Source organism: Spea bombifrons, chromosome 5 (genome assembly GCF_027358695.1).
Source record: "Spea bombifrons isolate aSpeBom1 chromosome 5, aSpeBom1.2.pri, whole genome shotgun sequence".
NCBI lineage: Eukaryota > Metazoa > Chordata > Amphibia > Anura > Pelobatidae > Spea > Spea bombifrons.
This window is the reverse complement of record NC_071091.1, coordinates 82822128-82843181: the sequence shown is the minus strand read 5'-3', so window position 1 is coordinate 82843181 and position 21054 is coordinate 82822128. Positions and strand designations below refer to the sequence as shown.

The window sequence follows — 21054 nt, the reverse complement described above, 5'->3', positions numbered from 1 at the left end:
CAGACTCATTTGTGAGTTTTGGGGGTCTTTGCTACAGACAGGGTTTGTCCTCAGATATAATGCAGGCCAGTCATACAGCTACACTTCTCATATGTTGCATGATGTTCTATGTTGCATGACCTTTTGCGTGTCACCGAGGTGTCTTCTCCAGCCTCTGAATATTTTTATATATTATACCAGAATACTGTCGGTTTTGGGGCTGAAATGTTGATGTTACATGGCGGCTGGCAGTGCGCAGGACGCACTCGCACAGTGAAGGCACTGTATGTTCCTGACTCAAAAGATGTCCCTGTGTAAAAGTCACTCTCTGTAACACATAAACACAGCAAACTACACCCCAAATAACACCAGGAGAAATCCCCCCCAAAATGTTCTTATGGAATAATAGTAAGTGGGGGTACATTATACTGCAGGTATCTCCACAGGGAACTCCAGCAGCACCGAGAGGTTCCTGCCTCCCCCTGTTAATGGGGTAAATAGAGTGATAAGAGGCACCTGAGCGAGCCGCCTGCCCCCGCTGCTCCTGGCGGGGTTTTGCATATCAGCTCCAGCCTTTCCAGTAATTACTGAAGTCTCCTCCCAGGCCGGGTGCAGGGAAGGGGTTAAGCTGGAGGTGAAGCCCTGGAGCTGTCCCAGCCCCGCACACCGAGTCCTGGCAGCCTCCGCCCCCCCTCCCCGGTGCTAAGACGTCAGAAAAGGGGGGGGCGAGGAAGTATATATTCTGCCGCAGAGCACACAGAGCTCACAGCTCACTGACAGAGCCGCGCACCTACAGCCTCTACGGGGACAAGCAACCCTAACAGTGCCGCCGGTGCCAAGCAGCGAGCCCCTGCAGTGCCGCCGGTGCCAAGCAGCGAGCCCCAGCAGTGCCGAGCAGCTCTCCTATGCCAAGTAGCGGGACCCCGGCCATTCACATGAGCACCGCGTCCATGAGCCTGGAGCCCCGCTGCCTGTCTCCCTATGCAGCCTGGTGCATGGAGTCCGCCAACTTCTACGAGCAGCGGCTGAGTGGCTCCCCTGCGCCCTGCAAGCCCAGAGCCATGTGCGAGGAGCCCGAGCCCCCGGTGACCAGCAGCACCCTGGCGGAGCTCAGCGCAGCCCCTGCCATCTACGACGATGAAAGCGCCATCGACTTCAGCTCTTACATCGACTCCATGTCCTCCGTGCCCAACCTGGAGCTCTGCAACGACGAGCTCTTCGCAGATCTGTTCAACAACAACCACAAGGCTGGTGAGCGCCCCGAGTGCGGCCAGGACTACCTGAACGGACTCCTGGCATCGTCCTGCCACGGCAGCAGCAGCAGGTCGCACCAGCAGCAGGTCAAAAGGGAGCCCGAGTGGAGCGACAGTGACCTGTCCACCTCGTTGCCCTGCCAGATCGCCACCTGTGCGCAGACCAGCGTCAGCCTGCAGCCCACGCCGCCCACCTCCCCGGAGCCCTGCAGCTCCAACAGCTCTGCCTGCCCGTCCCCTTCCTCCTCCAACGCGGCCACATCGTGCAAAGACAGGTCGGGGAAGAAGCTCGTGGACCGCTACAGCCCAGAGTACCGGCAGAGGAGGGAGAGGAATAACATAGCGGTGAGAAAGAGCCGGGACAAGGCGAAGAAGCGCAACCTGGACATGCAGCAGAAGCTGCTGGAGCTCTCCTCCGAGAACGAGAAGCTGCACAAGAGGATCGATCTCCTCACCAGAGACTTGAGCAGCCTCAGGCACTTCTTCAAACAGCTGCCCCCCACAGCCACCTCCGGTACCTTCCTGCCCACCCTGGGGGGCATTGACTGCCGGTAACCGGCGCCCTCCCACCCACGGACTACAACTTCTTCTCGATACCTCACAGCATCTCCTGGAGGAGGGGGCTGCAGCCACGGCCACGAACTTTACCCTCCGGGACTGAGCCGCAGCCTGATCTCTGTGTTTTATGTGAATATGTTTGAGTGCAATAAGACAGTTCAAGGGGTTAAAGGGACGTGTGGATGTCTCTGCAAGCCTGTGTGTGCCAGTGGCGGTATATCGCTGACCCTACTGGCATTCAGAGGGTTAATGGACCGGCCACACGGATTACAATCGGGTCACTGACGGGCGAGTGCCCGCCGGGTCTCCGGCTTCACCCAGTGCCTTACGCCGTACCTTCCACAGCAGCGGAGCCCAGTGACCCATCTCGGCAATAACGCCTCTCGCCTTTGAATTTGGCTTCCGCACCAGGAAGCCCGTATCGCCTAAGCTTTTATTTACTGGTGAACCATGGAGCCCTGCACAGTAGCAGAAACATCACAGCTTCCAGCCTTCCAGCTGCTGTGGGTTGATTGCGCCGGATGCTGGGAATTGTAGTCCACGGCAGCTGGAACGCTGGACGTTGCCGGCTTCTGTTAATCCAAAATTGGACGTACTGTACGGGAACGCGTGCCAAACGGAAATTGTGCTGGTCTTCATTTTCGTTTCTTTTGAATGTGTAGCCAAATGATAGCGCTACCCCTGGAATATATAACTAAATATATTATAAATATTATATATATATTTTCTTCTCCACAAAAACTATAGAGGAAAAAGCGAAGACATTTCCCTTCCCTAAATTATTTTTGTAATGGTAGTTTTTCTATATTCTATACCGATGCAGCTATGATGGTACATTTTGTAAAATTATTTCGCTGGAGATAAAAAGAAACTTTTTATTGTAGATATTAGGAAGAAATGAGCATGCTCAAACTTTTTATATGATCATTTTTACTGCATTTTTAATATTAATAAAAAAAGAAATATACAACATTTCTGACTGTTCGTTGTTTATTATTGCTGGTAAAAGGGGATATTGTGTATCCCAAAAGTAAGTGGGATAGACGCATCCACCTCAAGCACGTTCTTTTCTCGAATCCTTAACCTTCATGGAGGTAATTTAACCCTTTCAACGGAAAGGTGAGGTAGGAATAAAGATTCTTTGCGCATCTTATCTGAGAAATAACTGTCCCACAGCTTAACGTCACAGACAGGCTTCCTTTTTTTATTAGCGTGTTCATTTACACGGGAGGAATCCCAACATGGCAGAATATTTACAGGAAAATAACACGCGTTACTTGAATAAAAGACACATTAAGAAGTCACCGAACTTTGCATTGAATTCAGTCTATTTGTTTTTTTAAAGAGGAGAATGTAATGGGAATAGCAATTCCTATGTAATAGGGATCTATACTGCACAACCGAACTGCTAGCACTTTCTTCTACCAGGACAGTCCTGTCCATACCCAGGACCTGCCAGTAGTGAGGCATCAGCCAGTGCATATCATACTGCTGGGTCCACCTTAACCGCAGGTGAAGCCTGGGGTTAGCTTTATTCCTTTAAGGACAGGTCTTTAAACTGTGACTCTAATGAAGATGAAGCGTTTAATACACCAATAAGATGCTCTTAACGAGAGCAGGGATCCAGGTAATTGTGCAGTTTTTGTAAGTGTACGTAGATATTTCCCAAACGTGGGCTGTCGGAGATCTGACCGTGGGGGTTCCACGTGTCTGGATAATGAAACCTCGTACAGGCCAGACAGACAATGATGGTCACAGCAAGGGACAGAAACAACATGACTGACTTCAGTTAGCTAATAGCTGCAGTATGTGGCAAAGTCCAGATGCATCAGCGCACTGCTGGGTACAGCCAGACTACAGGTAATGATTTATACAGATTTCCTGCTTAAACACAGGTGAGACAATTCCAAAGGATCTATCATTGGGACTACCCTACTGGTGCCCGTGCAGCAGTATCATTACACGTGCTGGCAGCTGTCGGGGTATCTGCTGTCGATGCCGGGGTGTCCAGTTCAGCTTCCTGCACTCCGAAGGCAGATTTCTTCCAAGGCCAGAGTGTTCTCCGGGCGGACTGCGCTAGTTTGGACATAACAGTTCAAGGGTCCCACTTCTTTTCCAATAATGCCGTTCACATCATAACGCTGCAGATAAAAAAAGCATGTGTGTTCAGCAAATAGTCCTGTACATTGTGTTCCAAGCAGCTTGCAGCGATAAAAATCTGGTGGCAAGGTCCTCTCCGGTTTTATGACCCCTTTCAGTACAGACAGTTATACGCAGGTACTACAAAATCCCAGCACACCGCTATCATGTGCAATGTCTGCTCCCGATAACACCTTTTATTTTCCATTCTTGGGCAATACATTGTCAATATATCATTTCATTTACACTTCACGCTATCAACATATGACAAGTAGTTGTAAAGATAAAGATATAATGTTTTACCCCCACCCCCTTTTCTTCAGCTCTGTCACCTGTTCTGCAAAGCATTGGTTTTGTATAAGGTAGATCCTTTATACATCACAATAACAGTTGTAAGCAACACATTTCCTGCTAATATACTAAACATAAAACGTATGTGTGACGTATTATCACAACTTCACAAACTATACAGTAGAGCTTGGTTTGGGGTGCATTTTTGAGGAACTTGGGGTGCACAGCTTCCACTGATCTCATCAGGGTTAGGGTTTGATGGTGAGGCACCTTAGCAGAGAGCTGTACGTAAGCACGCATTTTATTGGCTCACAACCAGCTTCATCAGCCAATCGCAAAACGTCATTCTTAGTGAATACCCAGACTCTACTTACTGATTCAACTTGGTACATAATGAACAGATCCCTAAATCCATCAAGACGTAAGTAAGCTGTAAGCTGGCCAATACACTGTTCCAAAGCTTCCGGCAGGTATTTTCTACATTACAAATGACTTGGCTTTGTGTTTGTGGGCTCCACGACCTACTGTACTTTTTCATCAAACAGAACCAGGCGTGTGCGAGATAAGACAATACACAACTCCCATTACATCACAGGGAGGAAAGACAATTATTACGTTTCTCATTAACATACCCCAAGTTCGCTGTCACAAAAACTCAGGAGGAATGATATGGTTCCTTGCAGCAGCTGCGGAACAAAAGGGACATGAACAACATTTAATAACCTTTTCATCCAGATAAAAACAGGGGCATGTAGATGTAGTGTGTTTCAAAACCAGTGTTGTGTGGACCGCTGGGATATTTCTGATGGATCCATGGGGGTAACTTCAATAACTTTTTAAGGAATGTGTCATTTGTTTCAGAGGATAATAGAACAAAACTTCCCTCCTGTACTCTTTAAGTACTTAAATGTTTCTATTACATCTCCCTTCGCTTCCTTCTTCCAAACTAAACATGCTGCAAAACCACCTACTTCTTCCTGTTACTAATATCTACAGTGCTATATTCTGTCTTGAGATGTTTTATCTCCCAAGTGCATTATTTTACATTTATCAACATTAAACTGCAGCTGCCACACTCTCGACCATTCTTCTAATTTACTTATGTCATTTGCCATTAGACTTGTTCTACCTGAAAAGTCTACCCTGTTGCAGACCTTTGTACCACCTGCAAAACGACATAAGACCTTCTGCAATATCACAATAACTCCTTCCTTCCATTGCCTTATCCTTTCAACTATTTTGATATCCAAACCCAAAGACTGCAATTTATTTATAAGTCTTCTATGGTGGACAGTGTTGACTGTCTAGATAGGTTGATATCAACAAGCCTGGTCTATGATCGTAGTTACCCAGTCATGCAAACAATGTACAGCCAGATATTTAACAATCATTTCCTTTAGGATGGTTTCCATTCATTTACCAACTACTGACGTGAGACTTATTGGCCTGTTGTTGGCTGAGTCTTCCCTGCTGCCTTTTAGTGAAGTGATACTATAATAACCAAGTTCCAGTCTTTTTGAAGCACCCCATATTTAACATATTTAACAGGAAACAATAATAGGGAAGACGTTGGTGCCTTTTAGTTAAGATGGGTAGGCTGTAGAACGGAGAGGACATGGCTACAATTAAATATCTCAACCTTTGTCTGCACACCGTGTAAGAAAGTGCCTAGCTTGCCACGTTGGAAATGTGGCCCTGGGGATGACTTTATTTAGTCAGTCTGATATGCTGCACATCCCCTGCATGCTGTTCCTTGGAGTGGGATAGCATGCTGTAAGTCAAGCTGCAGAACTCCATGTCTCTAATGTGCCTTAACCAGGACACTCCATGTAATAAAATAAAAACCCAGACTAAATAACCACACAACAAGGACTGATATTCACCAGTACCGGGCACAATGACAAAAATATCAGCCCAAACTAGTAATAAATGGTGGGATGGGTATGGAGAATATAGTAGCAGTGAAATAAGTTGATAATACAGGCTAGTTGTGTTAGAGCACTGTACGGCTGTATACAAGACGTGTTGTTGATATTGGCCTTCATTATAATTCTGTCCTTCCATGAGGGCAGTAAAGTGATGATCTCCTCGTTGAGCTTGCACTATGACACAAACATTTTATCTCCTCCGAGTGAGTCCTGGGAGACAGAGTATCCGCCCCAGACTCACAAACTCAGCAGGGAGCTTGGCAGACAGAACAGTGTTTGTTTTCTAGTTTATGATAATACCGGGTGTCTCAACTCCTGCAAACCCCCTAACTGACCTCCAGACTGCCCCCCGTGTAATCCAGATTCAAAGCGGGTTTGCCAAACACAGCTTTGTTTGCAGGCCTCACATTGGGCATCTATATTATAGGATTCAGCATAATCAAATGTATATACGCATTTCCAAACGATGGGGACTATTTACTAACTGGAAGGCATGCAGATCGTATCGAACCGAAACCTATTAGCTTAATATATATATATATATATACACAAATGTGTTACAACAGAAAAAGTAAGTTATTGTAAGGTGGGTTCTTACTGGAGCGTATCATTTATTCCCTTGCACAGTATGGATCTGGGGGCGCTGACAGAGAGACGAAGCCATCACATACCTTTAATCTCACTTTACATCCAGGTACTTGTTCAGATCGTAGAAATACTTCCAGCTGCATCTTAATTATTGGGGAGTTTATATCCCGGGAGCAACTGCTACAGAAATATTTATTCAATCCCCTGCAAAAAAACAGAAAAAGGCCAAGTGTTTTTTATTTATATATTGGAATTTTACTAGCCATTTACCAGCGACAAGTCACCTAGATTTCCATAAACGTAGGATTGGGTAGAGTAGAAGTATCGCGCACTCACTACGTTTTCTGCGTCTTTTAAAGTCACAGATATGACTGTATGGCAACATACACCCAATTTATTACGCGTCTCTTTTATTTCAAGGGCTATAACCGCTTGAGCCGACCGACGGTAAGTATATAACATGCAAAGAGATATTTCTCCTGCCCACAAAATAGCTGCAGGGAGGGCTTCTGCAGAAGCCCGCCATGCATTTCCAAGGGGACACCACAAAAACCCCTCAACTAGTGCATGTGATGGCTGGATTGTCCCTTGAAGATAAAATAGCTCATGCCTATTATATATTTCTCTATCCATCCTGCAGCAGACAGCCTGGATTCTCTGGTCTGGCCCCTGGCACAACAGGGATCCCCCCCGGTGCCTGATCAAAGCACTTTGATGTTAAACCAAAGGGATCCCAATATTGCTGGTGGCACCAGGGGCTACAGACCCCGTCTGCGACTTTAAGGACGGGGCTTTTAAAAGTAACAGTAAACTATTTTAATAGGCCGTGACATTTCTGAGCAAGAAAGTGATGAAATTACGTTTAGTGACAATGTGTAAAGGATTGCATTTACTAAGCAATTCAATCTGGAGGCTTAAAATCTATTTTATTATTGTTTTGTTATTTTAAACAAATCCTATAAAAAGCAATTCTGTAGGCAAACCTTCTGTAATTTGCTCCATTTCACTGACCCAGTTTTCCATTCTAAACCAATGGTTTTTCACTCTCAGAAACATCAAACTTGATGGAAGTGAATACAAAACAGACAATTGAAATAAATACAATTAATGATATCAGTAAGGCGCCCACAGCATGCACTTTTCTTGGAAAGAGAATAAATGTAAACATTTTTGGTGCTCCTAGAAACGCCAATGGTAACCGGTCACAGATGTTGGACTGCACAGCAATACACACTTTGCCCATGTTATGGAGCATTTAGAAGCTGGATTGCCAATTTTATAACACCAAAACTACACAGATTAATATAAAAAGAAGCAGCCACCTCGCTCTTGGAGGCTGGTTTGTTAAGATGAATGTGTCTATTAACAATCCCCCTGTGGCTTGTAAAAGGTCCACGCAGCACTTAAGAGATCTCTAAAGGAGAGTCAAGCAGCTTGATCTCCCCGCGGAACCGCAAAAATATACAGGGGGAACGGCAAGAGTAACATTAGCTGATTATCTACAACAAATCTCGCTGCTGTGTTCATATAACACAGAGATTAAGGTAAAGATGGTGTGTGTGTGTGTGTGTGTGTGTGTGTGTGTAGTGATTGTTTTCTGAATATCTAGCCTTGTGTAATTGAATTACTTTACAGAAGAAAAACATTTGACCTTTAATTGTAACACTATTCACATTTATACCGTCCCGCTAAACCTTGAGTATTTAAAAAGGCTTTAGACTGATTTCACCATTTCTGTAAATGGATTGACCCTCACAAACCCAGCCTACGGCTACAGAATGCAAACACCAGAGGTGTTACGTTTCCAACAGCAATGCTTTGCTAATAGCCAGAAGGCTTCTGCAATAGACTGTTTACTGTACACTGAAATGCCAGATACTGGGGGGTGGGTCATACAAATACCCGAAAAACCTTGGCTTTGACTTTGGGTGGATGGCAAAAATTAAGACAATTTAGATTAATGCATGACACATATTTAAAGAGAGCCAGCAGACTCCAAGGTGCTGCTACAATAGGGGAGCAACTAAAATCAATGATATTTTAAGGCATACTGGTACAGAAAGAGAAAAGAGTCCAGCTGAAAACTCTAAAATAAAGAAAACTTTTATAACTGCAACTTTACAAATAAAACAGCGAAAGGGAACGTTAAGGCACTTTCCCCAAAGCACTGTATTCCAAAATGAATAAATAATGGATACTCCCCATTGTCTTGTGCTGTAAGATCTTTAGAACCCTCTAATCAGAGGTACCCCATGTTACAGTACCATGAAAAAACACACCAGTATTCAAGGCAAGTGTGTGTATTTGGGGTGCACCAGTGTGACTATGGGGACCCATATAGTTGCATCCCTGATGGAGAAATAACACCTTCCATGAATAAATGGGGGCATCAGCAGGTGGTAAAGGGAGATGAGCGACCGAGACGCAAAACCATGTCTATTGATCCTCACCCATCCTCAGCCGAGAGCTGAAGTCTGCTGCTGCCACAGCCGTCACAAACAGGCCAAGAAAAGGCTGCTCTCTCATTTACTCCAACGACAATACCTGCAAACCAGAAAGACATTAATGAGCACATGAGATAATAATGGAGACAGGGAGTTTAGGCATACATAGGGCAGGTTTACAGCTCTTACCAGCAGGTCCAATATGAGGAGGGTTAGACTGAATGGCTCTTACCTACCATGTAATAACATTTTCTCATACACTTAACAGGATGGCCACCTGAACAGCTCATTTGAAGGCGAAAAAAATCTAAATTCAAAATCTGCTTTCCACAAAAAAGTGGCATTTAGTGATCTATGTAACTGGTAAGACATGGGGGAACCATCAGGGGCGGGCTGGGCCGGGGGGCAATTGCCCCCTAGGCCGCCCGAAATATAATCTAAACGGCCGCTGGGTGCTGATGCCGCCGGCCGGCGCTACTTTAATACTTTTTTTTTTAAATTTAATATGGCAAGCCGGATCGGCTATTAAATGAAAAAAAAAATAGTATTAAAGCAGCGCCGGCCGGCATCGGCACCCAGCGGCCATATGCGATGGCCGCCAAGTGATGGGAGCAGCGTGAGGGGTGAAAGCTCCGCCCCCTTGCACGGACCTTTCACCCCCCACGCTGCTCCCATCACTATGCGGCCATCAGATTGTTGGAAATCGAATCTAAACGGCCGCTGGGTGCTGATGCTGCCGGCCGGCGCTACTTTAATAGTTTATTTATTTATTTTTAATATGGCAAGCCGATTCGGTATATTAAATAAATAAAAAAAAAAGGATTAAAGTAGCTCCAGCCGGTGGCATCAGCACCCAGCGGCCGTTTAGATAAGTTTTCCAGCAGTCTGAAAGGTGAGGGGTGAAAGGCGAGTGTGAGGGGGCGGAGCCACTTCACGTGACTTGCCCCCCAGGCCTTAGGCTGCCAGCCCTCCCCTGGGAACCGTACACATCAGGATTACATTAAAATAACTGCTGCCCCGCTGGATATATGTTTTTTAAATGTATTGCTTTAAAAGGGTCATGTGGCTGCCAGAATCCTAAAGTATTTTGTTATGATTGTCATAATCCTTTCCAGAACCTGACAAGTTACAATAAAGAACCTGCGATCCAATTTATCAGATGATTAACCCTTCTAAACAGGCAACAGAACAAACCAGCCAGTCATATACAGTACTTCACCTGCTCTGATTCCATGTACTAAGCATACCCCCTATAGATATAAGCAACTGTCTGCGCACCCCCTATAGATATAAGCAACTGTCTGCGCACCCCCTATAGATAAAGGCAACTGTCTGCGGACCCCCTATAGATAAAAGCAACTGTCTGCATACCCCCCATAGAAATAAGCAACTGTCTGCATACCCCCTATAGATATAAGCAACTGTCTGCGCACCCCCTACAGATGTAAGCAACTGTCTGCGCACCCCTACAGATGTAAGCAACTGCCTGCATACCCCCTATAGATGTAAGCAACTGTCTGCATACTACATGTTATGACGTGATTTGATTTTAAATTAGTCTAACATTTCAATTTTGACCAGAGCGTAGCTGCAGGCATAATCTGAAAGAGCTTCACGAATACCTAGTCATGTCCTTTGGAAAGTAGAAAGAACACAAGGGTTACATCTTACTAAACTGAGGAAGAAGACCATCAAACCAACGACTGCGTGGGAACCGGATACCAATCAGCGACACCAATCCAGTAATCAACATGCAGTTCTGAGGATACGTGTTCCTAAAGTCGTCGGTTTTATGATATACCATAAATAGTGAATCAGACACTAGCTTACAAAATCCACCTCCATCTAATTTCAATTCCTCTGAAAACTCAGCGGTATCACGGCTTTCACCTGACAGGTATTCCTGAGATTCACGATCCAGAAAAAAGGAAAATCGTCCAATTTCCAGAGGAGCCAAAGCAGCCAGATGAATGTCTTATATATTTATATTTAAAGGCACAGCCGCTGTATGGATCAATATTTTAATATACTGTTCAATACAATCTATAGCCACAGACTGGAAGGCAGACCATATGCAAATAAATGATACTAGGCTCCTTGATTTCATGCGCCAGAAAGAGTCTAGATCAGCCATAATGATAGATACACATTCCCCGGCTTGTATATTATAAATTCATAAGAGCGGGCCCTCTCCTCCGTCTCCACCACCTCTGTGTTTGTTAACGTTACTGTAAATGTTAAAGTCATGGTTACTTCTCACTCCCACTATAGTCTTTATAAATGTAATCTGCTGCTCTTATCTCTGACAAAGACCCGATGCCACAAGTTCATCTCTCATCGCTGCACGGGAGGATTTCAAGCTATTTCAAACACTGAAACTGTACATTTACTGAATGATTGAAAACTACAGAGAAAATAAATACCATTTATTGTACATACAACAGAAAGCAGCATGTTGACAAAACACACGCAATCCGTCAGCTCTATAAGGGTGCCATTAGTTTGGAAAATAGCGTCTCCCTGATTTTTAAGACACACAGTATGATGGGCACACTGACTCTGGTTCCCATTCAGCATCAATTATATACTAATAACAATTAGCAGACAAATTAAATATAATTTCCCAGTTGGTCAGACTTGTTTTGCTTTGAATGAAGCCACCCAACATGTGGTTTTATTACATTATTGCCAATATTTTATACCTTTTTTGCCCAAACGTGTCCACTTCCATTCCCAAGCCCCGATTAAGGAAAGCCTAGCTATAATATGATCTTGCTTTAGTGAGTATCCTATTGCATCTGCTCAACAAACCATTGTAAAGCGTAAAGTGTCACAGTCTTACTACATACAGACTCCCATTACTAGTGTCTGCTTGGATTCTACTTACATGAAAAGGGTTCTATGCACTAAATTCACCCTCGTTAGGTCATTGGAATAACAAAACCTAGCATTTGAAACCCGAGTGCTGACCGTGACCTCTCTAGACCCAGCACACAGCATATGACTAGGTCAGACCATGACAAGGTCAATGTTACGCTCATAGAATTTGCAGCAAACATGCTCCAACCATCTCATAACCGTCTGGATTTGGAAGTAGTGGGGATCGGTTGAATAGTACATAGAAACGAGTATGTCCACGTATTATATGTATTACTTTTGTCTATTTAACATTAATGATGTGATGAGTGTCTCGAGACATGTGTCAAGCGTCTTGCTGCACCAACCTTTCACAGAACACAGCGAGTTTGCTTCGGTTGTGGAATCCAGTTGATCTAGTATGACAGGGCCGGTCAGCTCGTTAACGCCAAGAGCACAGGATAAAGGGGGCTTTTGTAATGAGAGAACAGTCCGTTCAACACAGATTATCTTGCCTGCCAATAAAAACATTTTTTAAGACACCATCATCCATAAAGAGTCTGGCAGTTGATGGTGCAGCACACACAAGCTCTGGCTCCATTTATAATGGATACATCCAAATAGGTAAGCACACAAAAAAGCCCATTATCCCACCTGCAAATGTGAACCAAAAAAGGACACATAGACAGGTCAATATTCCACTTTAGAAAAACAAAACGATTATTTTAAGATCACATGCAAGTAAACACACTGTGAACTCATTCAAAGTGCTTCTATTTAGTGATAGAGAGTAATCACATAGTTAAAGCTGGGTAGTAGATAAGCAGAATAGCCTCCCAGCAAAAGGGGTAGAGGCTAATACAGTGAGGAGACTGAAACATGTATGGGGTATGTGTAAGGCTATACTGAATCTAATCCAAAACTAAGGGCTACAAGACAGACTGAGCTGGCTTTGCATAATATAGAGTTAATGCATGTAGATCTCATTGATTTAGCTATGCATTAAACAGGGCGATCTCGGCCCTCCTGCAGCAGTATCTCACTGGAGTCGGGCCCTCCATAATGTATAGTAAAGTCTGAGTTGGAATACTCTTCTGCAAACTCGCAGTTTAGTGAACATGTGAAGCTTAGCGGGGGAAAGAAAAGCTTGCGAAGCTTGTAATCATACTGAATATACAAAAATATGTGCAATAAAAGTCATCTGGCTGCAGATGTATTCAATCATGATTATTCTGGGAATGCATATGGCCTATTAATTGCATTTAAATAGATTAATAACAATTTCAGCCAACAATGACGGATTACATTTCCCAAGAGCATTTTATTACCTAACCCCACACTTAATATTCTCTAATCCAGTGGTTCCCATGAGTCACCAAAAATCTAGGGTTTCAGGTTTATGTGATTTTGTTTAAGTGGGATTTTCTACTAAGCCTGATCTATGGTAGGTGCCCGGTATATGGGAGCAGGAGGATCATATAAGAAGTGCCCACAACTAAGCGACATAAAATGTTACTAAAGCCAAATGTAACATTATTCCCAATATTAAAATTAGGATTTTGAAAATAACGAGTAAAAGTAAACATTATGTAAATTATAAAGAGTGGGCACCAAACTAGAAAGCAAACACTATGGATTTTGAAAGGTCGTCATTTTTCTTCCATCGGTTACTGAAAGATATGCTCGGCTTTTGCTTTGCAGACTTACCATTTTCTTTCACTGCGTCTTTAAAGCTCACAGCACATGGCAGTTGGCTGCGCAGCGGCCCCCACAGGACACCTCTGCTCAGCACGCAGGAGGGAGACACACAAACGGGCAGGACCCTTGGAGAGCAACCCAACGTCTCCTGCAGAGAAGTGTCCGTCACAAACATCCAGATGTCCTTCTGAGGAGGATATTCCCCATCTACCTACAATTCCAATAAAAATCAAACAACATTAACAGCTTGGATGGCAAAACCTTTGTCTTTTTTAAGAGATCTCGAATGTTTGCTGGGTATGAGAGCATCATAGTGTCCTCTGGCCCCGAAGCTCAATAACGTGTAGAAGAACCAGCAGGAAGTTGGTTTCAAAACTAAACCGTCAATATTATATTTTTTGCTACTTGGTTACATAATTAGCTATCCAAAAATAACAATTTCACATAAAGGAGCCTAATCCTCTAGCCATGCGCCAGAACACAAACGGGTCCATCTTTGACTCTCTCAAAAACTATAACTGGGGAAGACCTGAAGTAAGAGCCTGGGACTGTATTTTTTTTAAAAAAGAATGATTACGGTTATAATTCGCTAACTAAACAGGGCTCTAATCTGCCACTAATCACTCCCAACCGAAAACATCACAGAGAGCAAAGTTCTTGTTGACATACTTCACAGGGGGGCATGAGGGTGAAGATTTTTATACAGGTACGTTCCTTTGGGGTATAAAAAGCCCTTACATGGGTTAGTATATGTTTCTGAGGTGAGATCTCAAATGTCAAACAGCTTTAAGCCACGATTTCTCTGTTAAAGTCTTTTAAACACTTGAACAAGTTGATCAACAATGGTTAAAGACTCAAGATACGTGCATTACCCCGGTGTTCAGCTCAACAATCTACAGATTAAAATAATGCATTAAAGATAAAATAATTACTGGTGTTTTTGATGTTGGGCAGTATTAAAATGACAATTAATATTGAGTAGAAAATGCACAATGACATTTTTCAGTCACTGGGATTGCCTGAAAGGTCATTTAAAACAGGACTAGTGTGTATTTTTCATGCTGCCGGGTAGTCTTTGGCAGCAGTAAGAACAGAATTCATTCAGCGGCATAATTTAAATGGTGTGAATTCTTCATACTGCTGGGTAGCGAGTGTCCCATTTTTAAATAACCAGACAGGCACAAGATTATGTAATCATTGCCAAGTGCATATGATATCATCATCGCTGAATCAAATGAAATAACACTTTCAATACAACCTGTTCCATTCAAATAAAAACTAGTCAACGACCGATTTCAGCTGATCAGCCCTGCCAAGCCCAGCTCCTAATTTAATTCCCCATCAGTGAAACAACCCTGTGTGTCATGATGTGACCTACATCAAAAAATACCAATGGTCGGTTAACATCCTATCTAATTTCCCTACGGGACTTTTTGAACACGCAAAGAAACCCATATGGAAGTAGTTTAGCAATATGCAGTATAAATCATATATAACAAGTGGCATTAATTCATTACTGATCTCAGTTTAAATTGTAGCGTTCATTATTCTTTTTATGCCACTGGGACACACTTATGACAAATCGTACCAACTTCCTCGTATGAAGGAAGTAGCAGTGGTGAAAATGGAACAAGGAGATAAATAACTAGACAAGAGACACACATTGTTCCCATTCTTCCTCCAGAAGTAACAATTGTCACTTATGATACATTTGCTTCTTGATTCCTTTAAACTGTTCCCACATAGGTGTTCAAAAACATACAGTGACATCAGGCATAACTTAAAATAGCACAAAGGGGTTCATATGTTCTTTGATATGTGGTGCTCAGCAACATCCCCTCCCAGAACAAAGCAGCGGATGACCTGAAGCGCACAGGCGTACCTGGGAACACTAAGTATTTTACGCCAGCCCCAGGCTGAATGGACCGATTCTCAAGGTCATAGAATCCGGAGCATCCCATCCCGCAAACGTCTTAAAATCCCTGCTTGAATAAAGATGACTTCATTTAGAATATCTGCGGATTATGAAGACATTAGTCTCAGGGTCAGCTCCTGCACAATGGTTCCGTGTACACAAAGTTTAACTAGTAACTGGGGGTGGAATATGGCCAGTGCATTTTATGACATACCCCGGGATCGTTACTGGGGGCCAATTACAGACCCAGCACACTTTTGTGAATGAACACGTAGGCTGTACTGGGACAGGGAAAGGCTGCAAACACACATTACTTATTGGCCGTCATCAGTCTGCAATCTAAATGAATTATACCTACTGGATTTATAAAGAAATCTGGTTGCAGGGCATGTTGTATCACATTAGGAAAGGCATTTCCTTATACAGACTCACGTGCTTAACACAATCGCTGTCATTTTTTTTTTCTTTCTTCAGAAACCCAAAAAATGTTTTCCCCTCAGACAGAACACATCAATCTAGTGAACAAAAAGTTCTTCATGGCAAGATGAACCAGGATAACCACTGAACCAAAGACTCTCCCACACAGGTTTACATTCCGGTGCGAGTGGCAGCCTGAGGGATCTCTCCCACTCAGTTCATAAACAGCAGATTGCGGGGAGATTTGCACGATCACTTGTAAGGAAGAATGCGGAAACAGAGCCCGATCAAAAATGAAGCAAGGGCCACTCCTTTTGTGAATTAACATGTCAGCAAAACAATGAGACATCTTTTAAATAAATATAGGCATGTTTAAAAAGTACCAGCATGGAAGATTTCCACAAGAGACAAATCCAATTAGACAGTGTTGTAGCGGAGCTTAGGTGTGGTTATATTTAATACACAAAACAAGGGCCACAGAAGCTGTCCCTTGGGTCCCTTGAGTACTGCATGAAGGAAGGAGGGACATTACAGCTGTAAGTGGCAGGTACATATGGGTTGGGGTCACAAGGGGATCCATTGTGGCTTGTCCTAGTGCCCCCTGCCTCCACTATATAGTCTTGCCCAGGGTCCCATTATCATTAAAGATGGGCCTGTATATAGCAAATAGCATCTGACTCACCATATGGTACGCCTCTGAAATACCACTGACATCCAAATGGACCTCCAGATTAATATTCAATAACAATCGATAATGAAAAATCAACGTCAACAGATTTCATTATTGATTAGTTGAATCGATTTTATTGCATATAAGATAAGGTTTTTTTCAGAGCAAATGCTCGGACTATAACACTAAGATCCAGATCACCCGCAGCGCTGCAGGAGACCTGGATCCTCCTCTCTGGCAGCCAGTGAATGTCTGTGCAATGTGCAATGTGCCGGGCAGCAGTGGAGGTTGTCTCCACACATCAAGCAGACATTCACTGGCTGCCCCCACTAGACACCAGGGAGTCTGGAGTACAGGGGGCAAGTCTGGGGGGGCAGAGTGGCATATTGGGGGGGTATAAGGCATATCAGGAGCAGAGTGACATATAGTGGGTATAAAGGATATCCGAGTGGGCAGAGAGGCATATAGGGGGTATAAGGCATACCAGGGGGGCAGAGTGGCAAATAAAAGGAAATAAAAACAAGGAATGCATTTTTCTCATTTACACTTTTTATTAAACACAAAAAAATAGTTTGCATGTGAATCAATATTTACTAGTAAAACGTTTTATGTATTAAAACCTAGTTTGAGAAATATTGTTTGGGTTCTTGTACCTTTAAAATATAGCTTTTATTATTATTATGTCAGTAAAATAGGAAGGTGTTTAGAGAAATGCCATTGTGATAATGAAATACAATGACACATTTTAAGTTTTTTATTCTGCTGTTTGTTTTTAATACCCAGTTTGTTCATTAAAAAAAAAAAAATATATCAGCCAACTAGTTAGTTGCAGCACTACTCCAGATAACTTCACAGGTGTCCTAGGTGAACTATATCAGTATACAACTATATATATATATATATATATATATATATATATATATATATATTAATTAACTTCTGTCATTATCTAATAGGTATCATAGGGGACAGTGCAAAATGAATACCTCTTCTGGTCTCTGCATATATGTTTATAATTATGTAAGCACAAGAGTTCTATCCCCTTATAGCTGCAACACTCACTGTTTAGATGACTGTTTAGAAACCCTTTTAATATTTATAAAACCTTCTGCTAAGAAAGCAGAGAAAAGTTCAACTTTATGCAGTGTGCCTTGCAGTAAATATCCAACTTTTAAAAAAAAAGCAAAATTCCAGACATTTTGCTTTCTTTTTTTTTTTTATTTCGCAAACATCAGCAGTAGATATAATTGTTCTTTGGCAAACATTCCAGAACAAACTCCAGGCCTATTTTCATGCAAAGAAAATTGAAGTATCGAAGTGCAGAACAGTAACGCTCTTCTGATGTTTCCTAATAAGCATATCCAGTGGCAGTTTGTATCTACTGAATTTGCACACGTCACGGATACTAAGTGTTCAGGATACCATAAACTGAAGCAAAGCACATTAATGGTCCTCAAGGGTCTACTGAGTGAAAGCTATCCAAAAGCGCAGGGAGGGTAAGTGTATGAGCGTCGAGGAGGACATGCATACCCAGACATGCTATAGGCAAGACCCAGAAAAGTGTATACTGCCTGCTATTTCTGGCATAAGGGGCATTAGCCCACCAAGCACACAGAGCTAATGTCCGGTGTACAGCCGACACGGTGCATGTTCTACAAGTGCACAGAGCCTGCGATCACATGATCTGTAGGTCAGATGTCCATTTAAGCACCAGAGAGAATTCATTCACAATCTGACATTGATTAATGTAAGTATTCATGTGTTTAGCTATTGCACACAACTGTGGAAGTTGCACGCTTAGAGTACATTTTGGTATTTTACATTCTCCAAAGGATTATGACTTCCTTCCCAAACTGCTAACGTAATATATGTATTTTGTAACTTAATAAACTGGTAACATAGAGGCAGGCTTCATCGTTGAGCTCCCTACAGGCTCTAGTGGAGGCCATAATCCAGACATTCCAAATAATGACAGATTAATCGTATTTGCTATCTATTCAGGTATGAGGAGCCCACACAAAGATCTGCTAGTGGGTATCAAGAACACACTCCAATTGTGTTTTCCTCACCAGCACTATGCATTAGCACACGCAAAGAAACACTAACAAGTAACACAAACCCAATGCCTTTTAATGCGGTAAATAACGGCCTGCCTAGGGCAGTGTGCAGGGGAGTATGCAAACCATCAGTGAGAATTCCAAAGTAGAACGTGAACACTCAATATCTCTTCAGTCTTGGTTGGCAGAATTCAGAGGGGTCATTTACAGTTCTTTATTTTTAATTACAGTAACGATTTCATATTCTCCATCTGCAATGGCTATTTACATTAGTTCCTCACCAAAAATGACTTTTTGTATTAACCAGGCAGGAATAGGTCACCTGGTGCTTTTGTAATAAATGAAAGCCCCAGTAACCAGTTCTGCCACAAGATTTTCGTAAAATCACCACTGGTATAAGTAATGTTCAGAGACACCGGTACGGCACGCACCTCGACCAGTTGGGTTCACTTTCCTATTGGCTGGTGTAACATTAAAGAGGAAATCACACAGAAAAACTGTAATTGAGCCGTAACAGATATTGGATTTTTATTTTTCATTTTGTTCCAATAATTATCCTTTAAGCCCAGATCTGAAGGTTGTCCCTGTAGACACTGTGCGATACGGCAGGTGATTTTTCTTGTTCAAACTCCACACTGAGCTGATTCTTTCTGCTAATGAAGCAATGTTTAATTGAGTATTCTTCTTCCATAGACTTTAATGGAATCTATTCTGTAGCATACATTTTGCTTACTAATGGCTTCATATTGCAGTATTACTCATATAGTGGAGATTTTATACTGAACAAAAGTGCCCTGCTTATCACTATCACTAAGATTATGTAATCAGAATCAGAATGTCTCGATGTTAGCAATCAGTCAAGGCCTTGCAGTCTTAGTTATAAGATATCTAAGCCATATTATCCTTTATGACAGCCAGCGTCAGCATTAATTCATATCCTGTGCTTCTTGAAAACATAGCCTCTTCCCATTTCTGTGGTTCAGTTCTGTATCACAAGTGTACTTAAGAAGTCTTTCATCAGTTTCACAAGCTGCATACACAACCCAGTATGATCCGGACAAGAACTAATCAGTGGGGACCATCTTCCTTGCTTAACGGCTCCAGCTACCAAGACAGGAAGGGATATCTGATGGCAGACTAGAGGAGATAAGAGATGACCACAGCTACTAGGAGCAGACACCGGCATGATGCCTCTGAGGCTCCTAAACGCAGACTGCAAAAGCAGCAGTCTCTCTAACCCAGATACGACGAGGTTGCATAACCTAAAAAACCCTTCACCCTTTAAAGTTTACTTAAGTTTAGCATGGCACATTTCCGATGTAAATTCCCAAAAAACACCACAAAACAGAGAACATGTCAAACACGCATAGGAACAAATGCAACTATGGCTGCAACGCTGAGATGATCAGTACAATGAATCCGGTAAAGAACACCTGGCGCTTACCCATTACCTTGGCCTGTGTCATACGTATGGAATAGCCTTGCTAAGTTATTAAACAAACGGGCTGTATAATAAAGACACATGGTCTCTCTTCACTTTACAATGGTTACTTTATCTGGGAGACGTATGTTATACACTACAAGTACAAGATATGCAGATTGGAGACACTCACAGGGTGAGATATGCAAGAATATCAGAACTACATTAAGTAGATCTGGTACTGTTCTTATTTAGAGGGGCAGAATAAATTACCATTTCACAAAAAAAAGAAAACAAATTTGTATAGTTGGGGGGTTCACTAAGTAAGTCCAATAAAAATGTGAATATCACAATTATAGATGAATCTGCTAATAGTTACTGCACTCCACAAAATTGTAAAATTAATACTGCAACCATAATGGAACATTAGGTGGGGAAGGTACAGAATCTCATAGATTTCTACATTTAATTCTGTGCCGTCTCCAAATGGAATGGTCATAAAGAAAAGCATAAAAATGAGCACTTCTGTATATTCTATATTACTGTCAATATTTTGCAAACAGACAAAATAATCCTGAAATAAGGCAGGACCCTTACCAAGTGTCAATTTGGGCATGTAACGACCACCAGCTCCCGACTGGGGCGAATGCACAGTATGGGAAAGTGTAAGGAAGGTTAACTATCTATCTACTTAATTTCAATTTTTGATTAATTTTCCAAGATTTGTGTTCTATGCTCAGTTTCCATAAAAAAAACACTGCTATATTATTTAGCTCCTGCTAAATATGGATTCAATAAATCGACCAGGTGAATATGGGGAACCTGCGATTCATGCACGACC

General features: G+C 42.6%; 2 protein-coding genes across 2 annotated transcripts in view; one reads left to right on the top strand and one right to left on the bottom strand.

Annotated features, from left to right (window-relative positions):
* The first annotated feature begins 767 nt into the window (after window positions 1–767).
* Window positions 768–2762, top strand: CEBPD (CCAAT enhancer binding protein delta). Its single transcript, XM_053466206.1, has one exon. It carries the CDS (start codon window positions 885–887, stop codon window positions 1785–1787), a length of 903 nt encoding a protein of 300 aa, XP_053322181.1. The 5' UTR covers window positions 768–884; the 3' UTR covers window positions 1788–2762.
* A 714-nt stretch (window positions 2763–3476) lies between these two features.
* SPIDR (scaffold protein involved in DNA repair) overlaps window positions 3477–21054 on the bottom strand; it is a 154064-nt gene continuing 136486 nt past the window's right edge. Inside the window, exons 14-19 of the mRNA XM_053467897.1 lie at window positions 13744–13945; window positions 12405–12551; window positions 9187–9280; window positions 6820–6940; window positions 4853–4906; window positions 3477–3931 (exon numbers count right to left, since the gene is read on the bottom strand). Coding sequence (XP_053323872.1) covers window positions 3803–3931; window positions 4853–4906; window positions 6820–6940; window positions 9187–9280; window positions 12405–12551; window positions 13744–13945 — 747 coding nt within the window. The 3' untranslated portion in view covers window positions 3477–3802. The remainder of the gene's footprint in view (window positions 3932–4852; window positions 4907–6819; window positions 6941–9186; window positions 9281–12404; window positions 12552–13743; window positions 13946–21054) is intronic.